This window comes from Symphalangus syndactylus, chromosome 18, assembly GCF_028878055.3.
Source record: "Symphalangus syndactylus isolate Jambi chromosome 18, NHGRI_mSymSyn1-v2.1_pri, whole genome shotgun sequence".
Taxonomy (NCBI): Eukaryota; Metazoa; Chordata; class Mammalia; order Primates; family Hylobatidae; genus Symphalangus; species Symphalangus syndactylus.
In genome coordinates this window covers 58,489,478-58,497,937 of record NC_072440.2, presented here as the reverse complement: position 1 = coordinate 58,497,937, position 8,460 = coordinate 58,489,478, and the positions used below count along the sequence as shown (strand labels likewise).

General features: G+C 44.8%; 1 protein-coding gene across 7 annotated transcripts in view; it reads right to left on the bottom strand.

Moving 5' to 3' along the window:
* Positions 1–948: 948 nt before the first annotated feature.
* Positions 949–8,460, bottom strand: part of CHEK2 (checkpoint kinase 2) — a 55,990-nt gene continuing 48,478 nt past the window's right edge. For all 7 annotated transcript variants that reach the window (XM_063623404.1, XM_055252867.2, XM_055252870.2 and 4 more), the window contains 4 exons: positions 8,300–8,415; positions 7,207–7,292; positions 2,333–2,413; positions 949–1,191 (listed from right to left, as the gene is read on the bottom strand). In XM_063623404.1, coding sequence (XP_063479474.1) covers positions 1,102–1,191; positions 2,333–2,413; positions 7,207–7,292; positions 8,300–8,415 — 373 coding nt within the window. In that variant the 3' untranslated portion in view covers positions 949–1,101. The remainder of the gene's footprint in view (positions 1,192–2,332; positions 2,414–7,206; positions 7,293–8,299; positions 8,416–8,460) is intronic.

Sequence of the window (8,460 nt, the reverse complement as noted above, 5' to 3'; positions counted from 1 at the left end):
TTGGGTCAACAAGACATAACCACATGCCTTATCTCCACTTCCAAAACCCAAACAGCTCTCAAAAACAAGTCATTGCAGCTCATTTGGAAGAAAAGACTGATATGAACCAATATGCAGCTACCTATAATCTTTCTCTATCCCTCTTACTGTGAATATTTGCTGTGGAAATATTAACATGTTTGGTCTCCACTGGGGTAGGACTCCACATGTGTAGGACTCCCCTGGGGTGCTACATATAGACATAGTAGATATGCCTTACCACCTTCCTAAAATTGGATAATTAAATTTCACAAATTATCTGGCCCAAAGATTTCAGAGACTGTAGACCTGTATCTTTATGAGGGCGAGGATGAGAATATAACCTGGCCTGTTATTATGCACCAAGGTACCTGCTGTTCTCATGAAGATGTCAGCAGCCAGCCAGCTAGTCTGTACAAACTCCACCCCCAACCTCGCTATGCTCCTTTCCCTGGAACTTTCCAAGGGGCCCTTAGAATTTGTATTCAGCTCTCACAGGCTGAGATCAGGGTGACATCCTGGGAAACCTGCCTAGTGATAGCCAGATGAAAGGCACACAACAACTTTAAATATAAAAAAGCCATTCAGGCTAGGCGCAGTGGCTCACGCGTGTAATCCCAGCACTTTAAGAGACCGAGGCAGGTGGATCACCTGAGGTCAGAAGTTCAAGACCAGGCTGGCCAACATGGCAAAACCCTGTCTCTACAAAAAATATAAAAATTAGCTGGGCAAGGTGGCGCATACCTGTAATCCCAGCTACTCGGGAGGCTGAGGCATGAGAATCGCTTGAACCTGGGAAGCAGAGATTGCAGCGAGCCAAGCTTGCACCACTGCACTTCAGGCTGGACAACAGAGTGAGACTCCGTCTCAAATAAATAAATAATAAAGCCATTCAACTAAAGAACCAATTATCAAGCAGAAGCACAAAGCCCAAGTTCCATTAGGTTTTTAATTGTACATCAGTGACTGTCAAAAAGCAATTATTCCCATAATTAAAATACAAACTATAAAAAACAGACTCAAAGAAAAGAAAGATGACAGAGTGAAAAAAGGTGCATTTCTTTCATGTTCAAACCACGGAGTTCACAACACAGCAGCACACACAGCCGGGCGCTTTGTGGTCTCAGCACCCTCGGCTTCCCCTTCACGGGGCCGCTTTCGACTAGTAGCAGGCTGAAAATAAAGGAAAATGGAGAAATGTTCAAAAGAAAATCACTGGCTTCTTTAAGATTATCAAAGTTCCTCAATATACTTTCAGTAAAGTGGGGGCATTTGATGTGAAATTCTAGTACCAAAAATTACTGGTTGTCATCATTGACAACTGAGTCCTCACCACAGCCCCTAACTCAGACATGCTTATCTAATAGATATTTCTCTCCCTTATGGCTTCTGACCTCTGAATGATGTATACTGAAAGCAAGTAGCATAACCAACTTCCTCTTGATCATCCTCTTCTAAATATCATGTTTAAAAGGACTATAATACTTCTCAGTTGAAGCCCCAAGTCTTAGTCTTTTGCAGGAAGACAACCTTTGTGCCTTAGTTGTTTTCCCATATATAAAATTGGGAGGAAGGCTGGGTGCGGTGACTCACGCCTGTAATCCCAGCACTTTGGGAGGCCGACGGGGGCAGATCGCTTCAGGTCAAAAGTTCGAGACAAGCCTGACCAACATGGCAAAACCCCATCTCACCTAAAAATACAAAAATTAGCTGGGTGCAGTGGAGGACACCTGTAGTCCCAGATACTTGGGAGACTGAGGCAGGAGAACTGCTTGAACCCAGGAGGCAGAGGTTGCAGTGAGCTGAGATTGCACCACTGCACTCCGGCCTGAGTGACAGACCAAGACTCTGTCTCAAGAAAAAAAAAAATCGGGGAGGAGGAAACAGTGGGAAAAAGGACAGCTACCATTCAACAACAACAACAACAAAAAAGCAGGACTGGAATTAACTTATACTCACAAAGAACTTTAAAGAATAAAATTGTAATCAAGGAATCAACTACTGACCCAAATTTTAATTTTTCCAACAAATTTATATTTGAGCCTCTAATAGAGTCTTTCGAAATTGCCTTGCAGGTGACCTTTTGGATGACAATCCCTAGCTGTGCTTATCTATTATGTGTTAGATATTAAACATATCCTGCATTTTTAAATCTAAGGGTGCTGGAGTGAATCAAGTTAAAAGAGTTTCTACTATATTATAACTGAAACAATGTTAAGCAATTGCTACTCAGGAAAATCTTGAATTTCATCATCTTTGCTTATCAGCTCCTTAAGCCCAGACTACATTTAGTAATCATCAGGAATATGAATACCTGGGCTAGAACCTGGACTAGAGCTGTGGATTCATTTTCCTCAGACAGAAGATCTTGAAACTTTCTCTTCATGTCTTCATCCTGTGAGGGAATTAAAAACATAAGTAGCTGTGTCTGAAGGATAATAAACTCCTAGAATGACAGGGCTAGCATGCCCCTGTGGAAAGAGGGAGGAAAAGATGTCCGTTCAAGAATCATCCCCTTGATGAAGCTCCCACAGCGAAGGCATTATGTGTTGTCCCCCTCTACCTTCCCAGAGGAGTCTAATTAGCAGTCAATGCTCCATCAATCCTGGCTGACTCACATCCACATGCCTAAAAGCTCTCAGTGGGTCAATCACAGCCTCCAGCAGTCAAGAGTTTCTGAATTAGTATCCTAGATCCTGAGAAAGGTGGCCATCAGGAGGCCAGAGGCTGGGCCTGACTCCGTGCAGCTCCTCAAATCCTTCCGGGACCGCTCTCCATCTGCTGCCCCTGCCATGAATGAGGCCAGTCACCCAGGCTGTCCTAACAACCAGCCCAGCACCCTAAGAAAATTCACCCAGCAGATGCCATACAAATTTTCAGAAGTACTTAAGCCCACAGTATCCCAGAGCTCAGGTCTAATGAGAAAGGGAGACAATAAACAGAATAAAGCATTACAGGTGTTTCATGCTGCAGGTGGGGGAGATGAGGAGGGCACAGACAGTGTGTATACAAGTAGCTCCCACCTCTCTGGATGCTCACTTCTGCAGGGTTCAAGGATTTGCATTAGGAAACCCTGAGAGGTGGTCTGGTGCAGCTCTCCCCATCTTCAGCAAGGTGAAAGGAACTTCTATAACTAGGAATGTGGCCTTCGAGTGCTGGCCAGAAGCCCAGCTCAGCCACTCACAGGTGGCATGTGCAGAATACAGACCCAGGGTTATCTGATTCCAATGCCTCATGTACTTTCCCACCCAACTCCAGCCCCTCCTCCTACTGAGCCAAGCGTACCACAGTAGGCAAAGGGAGAGGATAGAGTAAAGTCCTCCACCATTTGGCAATCTGATGGATATGGAAATTTTACAACACTAGGTTGGGCATGGTGGCTCATGCCTATAATCCCAGCACTTTGGGAGGCCAAGGTGGGAGAATTGCTTGAGGCCAGGAATTTGAGACCAGCCTGGGCAATATAGTGGGACTTTGTTACTACAAAAAAATTTAAAAATTAGGCCAGGCACGGAGGCTCACGCCTGTAATCCCAGCACTTTGGGAGACCAAGGCGGGCGAATCACCTGAGGTCGGAAATTTGAGATCAGCCTGGCTAACATGGTGAAACCCCGTCTCTACTAAAAATACAAAATTAGCCAGGCGTGGTAGTGCACACCTGTAATCCCAGCTACTCAGGTGGCTGAGGCAGGAGAATCGCTTGAACTCGAGAGGCGGAGGTTGCAGTAAGCCAGGATCACACCACTGCACTCCAGCCTGGGCAAAAGAGTACGACTGTCTCCAAAAAAAAGAAAAAAAAAAAAATTAAATTAGCCAGACATGGTGGCATGCACCTGTAGTCTTAGCTACTTGGGAGGCTGGGGCAGGAGGATCACTTGAGCCTGAAAGTCATGGTGCAGTGATCATGCCACTGCACTCCAGCCTAGGTGAGAGAGCAAGACCCTGGGGAAGGAAGAAAGGAAAGAAGCAAGGAAGGAAAAAGGGGAGGGGGGACGAAAGAGAGGAGGGAAAAGGAATGGAGGAGAGGGGAGGGGGAAGGAAGGAGGAAGAAATAAAGAATAAAAGAAGGACCAGGCACAGTGGCTCACGCCTGTAATCCCAGCACTTTGGGAGGCCAAGGCAGGGCAGATCACTTGAGGTCACTCTGTTTTGAGTTTCTCAGTGTAGCTCCCCATTGCCATTTGACAGCAGCAAGCTCATCTGGATTCCACTCCACAACCTCTCACGGCCTTACTTAGGACCTCAATTATCTTGCAGCGTCGCTCTCAAAAGTCCATCTCTTGGCAGCCCTTCAGTGAAGCCAAATAGAGTGGTTACAAGCCTAATCAGGCCTATATTTAAAACAAGTAATCAGGTCAGGCGCAGTGGCTCATGCCTGGAATCCCAGCACTTTGGGAAGCCAAGGTGGGTGGATTACCTGAGGTCAGGAGTTCGAGACCAGTCTGACCAACATGGTGAAACCCCATCTCTGCTAAAAATACAAAAATGAGCTGGGCAGGATGGCAGGCACCTGTAATCCCAGCCACTTGGGAGGCTGATGCAGGAGAATGACTTGAACCCAGAGGTGGAGGTTGCAGTGAGCTGAGATCACACCATTACACTCCAGCCTGGTAGACAAAAGCAAGACTCCATCTCAAAAAAGGAAATAAATAAATAAACATTGATTTTCTTCATGATGTCTACAATTATTCCAAAATATTAAATTAGCCAGGAACAGTGGCTCGTGCCTATTATCCAAGCAAGCACTTTGTGAGGCTGAGGCAGGAGGATCCCTTAAGGCCAGGAGGTCGAGGCTGCAGTGAGCTATAATTGCACCAGTGCACTCCAGTTTAGGCAACAGAAGAAGACCTTGTCTCCAACAATAAATAAAATAAAAATTAAATTATAATATCCCTTGAGAGCAAACAGAAGAAATCCTCTATTTCAGGCAGTAAATATGAGGCAGAGAGTAGATGTAAGGGATGCTCCCAAAACTGGGCACTCTGTTAATGACAAAACAGAGACCAGAATCCACATTCCCAACACTCAGTCCAGTGCCAGACCCACAAAACCATTTGGTTTTTTCAAAAACACTGAATTTTCCCAAAATGAAACCCAAACTATCACTAACAGATGTTTTAGATGGTCAGTCTTCATCCTTGTCTTCATTCAATGCTCATTCCTCCTTTTACTGCAAAAACAAAAGGTGGCTAAAAGAGTATTCCAGGGAGACCCTGCAACAGAGTTTAACTTCACTTTCTCCTTGGCTGTTAATAAGTTTTCTTTGAGACAAAGAAGTACAAGAAAAATAGGCTACGCTTGCTCATAAATTTCAGGCAGATGCAAACCCTGTTCCCAGGCTCAACTGGCCAGCTCTGTTTTTTTCTTAGAGATGAACACAGCTCCTGTACCTCTACATTTAGACCCAAGAGTTTCCCTATTAGGACACATGAAAACAGCCAAAAGGCATGTTTCTCTTTTTCATCAAAATTAAAATCCCCACATGCAAAGGCACCCTTTGTTTCCAAACCCCTTTCCTCCAGGGTCCCGCTGTTTCAAATCTGTGTGGTCTATTAAATGCTAAATCATCTGACAGATTTCTTCTGGGGAGACTGTAGTTTCCAGGGTAACATCCAAAACACATATATCTGTCTTTTTTTTTTTTTTTTTTTTTTAAGTTTTTGTTGTTCTTCACCTGAGCTGGCCTGAGCAAAACTGTTAGGTGTAGAGGATTGGAACAGAGAATGGGGACAGTCTTCCCAGAGTCCCAGAAGTACGGGGCTGAGGCTGGATTGCCCAAGGAGTTCCTGGACCAGTAATCCCCAGAGAAACAGCATTTAGCTCAAGTAACAGCCTCTAGCTCAAGCTACCAGTTCTGTCCCCCATCTCCACAGAAAATGGATTGATACAGTTTGGCTTTGTGTCCCTACCCAAATCTCATCTCAAATTGTAATCCCCAGATGTTGAGAAAGGGACCTGTTGAGAGGTGATTGGCTCATGGGGGCAGTTTCCCCCAGGCTATTCTCGTGACAGTGAGTGAGTTCTCACGAGATCTGACAGTTTCATAAGAGGCTCTTCGCCCTTCACTTCCCTCACATGCTCTCTCACCTGCTGCCATTAAGACATGCCTTCTTCTCCTTCCACCATGATTGTAAGTTTCCTGAGGCCTCCCCAGCCATGTGGAGCTGTGAGTCAATTAAACCTCTTTTCTTTATAAATTACCCAGTCTTGGGCAGTTCTTTATAGCAGTTTGAGAACAGACTAATACACAGACCAAAAGAAAATTAATAGAAAGGGGCATGGCTGTGCTGAATGGAACTGCTCATTACAGAAGACCAGACATCTATCAGAAAAACCTGCCCAATGCTGTAGCTAATTTCAAAACTAAAGATTAACCCAGCAAAGCCACAATGTACTTCCAAGTCTTGGCAGTTCCAAATGAGGTCAGCATTTAATAATGGCAGCCCCAACCCCTAGCAGGAGCACAGCAGTAACACAGATGAAAGGTGTAGGTGACAGCCTTCACTAAGGACACATTTACTCACCTGAATGAACAAGCAGTGGGACCCTTTATACCCAGTCACTTGGGCTTGAGAAATAGCTGGATTCTCCCCAGGGAGGCTGCCCTCCTCCCCCTCCCCCACTTCCCCGATTTAAGGTTGAAGATGGCTGGAATGCACCCCACCTATGAAGAGCAGTGGACATGGCTGGGGGTAGAGCCAGAACAAGCCCTCAAATGAACACAGGCCAAACTAGAGACTCAGGGCAGCCAAGTGGCACCAGAACAGGACATAAAGTGAGCTTGTACATCCAACAGCCATGAGTAACATCAAAAAGGTTGTAGCCTGGCCAACATGGCGAAACCCCATCTCTACAAAAAATACAAAAAGTAGCTGGGCGTGGTAGCATGCACCTTTAATCCCAGCTACTTGGGAGGCTGAGGCAGGAGAATCACTTGAACCCGGGAGGGCAGAGGTTGCAGCGAGCTGAGATCGCGCCACTGCACTCCAGCCAGGGTGACAGAACGAGAACCTGTCTCAAAAAAAAAAACAGGTTGTAACCCATCCTCCAAGATACCCCCCATACATCTAAAACAATTAGATTAAACAGACTCAACAAAGTAAACATGTTTCTGTCCTCTGTCTCATGTCTCTCAGGCAGCAGGGCTTCCCATGTATTTTATGCTAGCAGGCACTGTGCCACACCCACCTGAAGCCACGGGTGTCTTAAGGCTTCTTCTGTCGTAAAACGTGTCTTTGGATCCACTACCAACAACTTCTTGACAAGGTCCAGAGCTAAAGCAACAGTTGGGCAAATCACAGTGAAAAGGATAAATATATTATCAGTAATAGTATGCCAGAATTAACAGGCCACCATCCAGAAAGGGCAGAGAGGGTCTGAGATCATCACGGAGTCAGCAGACAGGGCCCCCTAATCTTCCTCACTCTCTGTATTCAGAGTACTGTGAGAAGACCAGGAATGATAATGACACTCCCTGTCTCCTGCTGCTGGGACATCAGTCATGACCTCTTCGCTGCCTGTTCCCTCTCTTGTTGCTAGACTCAAGGTCAAACTAATTAAAGCTAAACTTCCACCCAATTCTAAGATACTTGGGATGCACAGCAAACTCTCCCTGACATCTACAGATGGATGGATGAGAGTTACTCAGCCAGGGAGAGGCTCCCTGGAACTGCAGGCTTGTCAGAAATAAAACTTGACTACTCCAGCAAGCAACAAATGCACGCTGGCCTGTATATTACAACATTTTTATTCCTTAAATATTCTGACATTTAACACAATCACCTATGTTATGTTATTTGACATTTAATTTTCTACTTTCTCTTCAGGGAACTAAAGTTGCCAGGATAAATTATAAAATACAAGGTAACTAAAGACATCTAGTTTTTACATGCTTGCTTACTCAAAGGAAATCTTGTAACTAAAAAGTTACAAGTGCATTTATTTTGCTCACTAAAATAGGTACCAGGCACTTGTGTACATTATACTTAACCCTCACAAAAACCTTTTAAGGTAGGGATTATTGAGGGTCCCTTTACGCAGAAAGAAATTGGAGACAGGTTAAATAACTTGCCTAAGGCCACACAGCTAAGTAGTAGCAGACCCAGGACCTGAGTGCATGCTCTTAATAATTTCCAGTGCCTCTCAAATGGTGTAAAACTAACAATAGAAAATAAGAACAGAATTGACAGGACAAAACACCATGGAATTTGGGAAGAAACTCCCACCACAACACATACACATTTTAGCATACCACAAATTCTTAACCCTTTCATATTCATACCTTTCTCTGAGACTTCTGCCCAGACTTCAGGAATGAAGTTGTATTTTCCACTGGTGATCTGATCCTTCAGTGACACTTGAGTCCTATGCTCAGAGAAAGGTGGATATCCACTAAGGCTTAATATTGGTAGAGAGAGAAAGGAAAAGAAATCAAGTGGCATT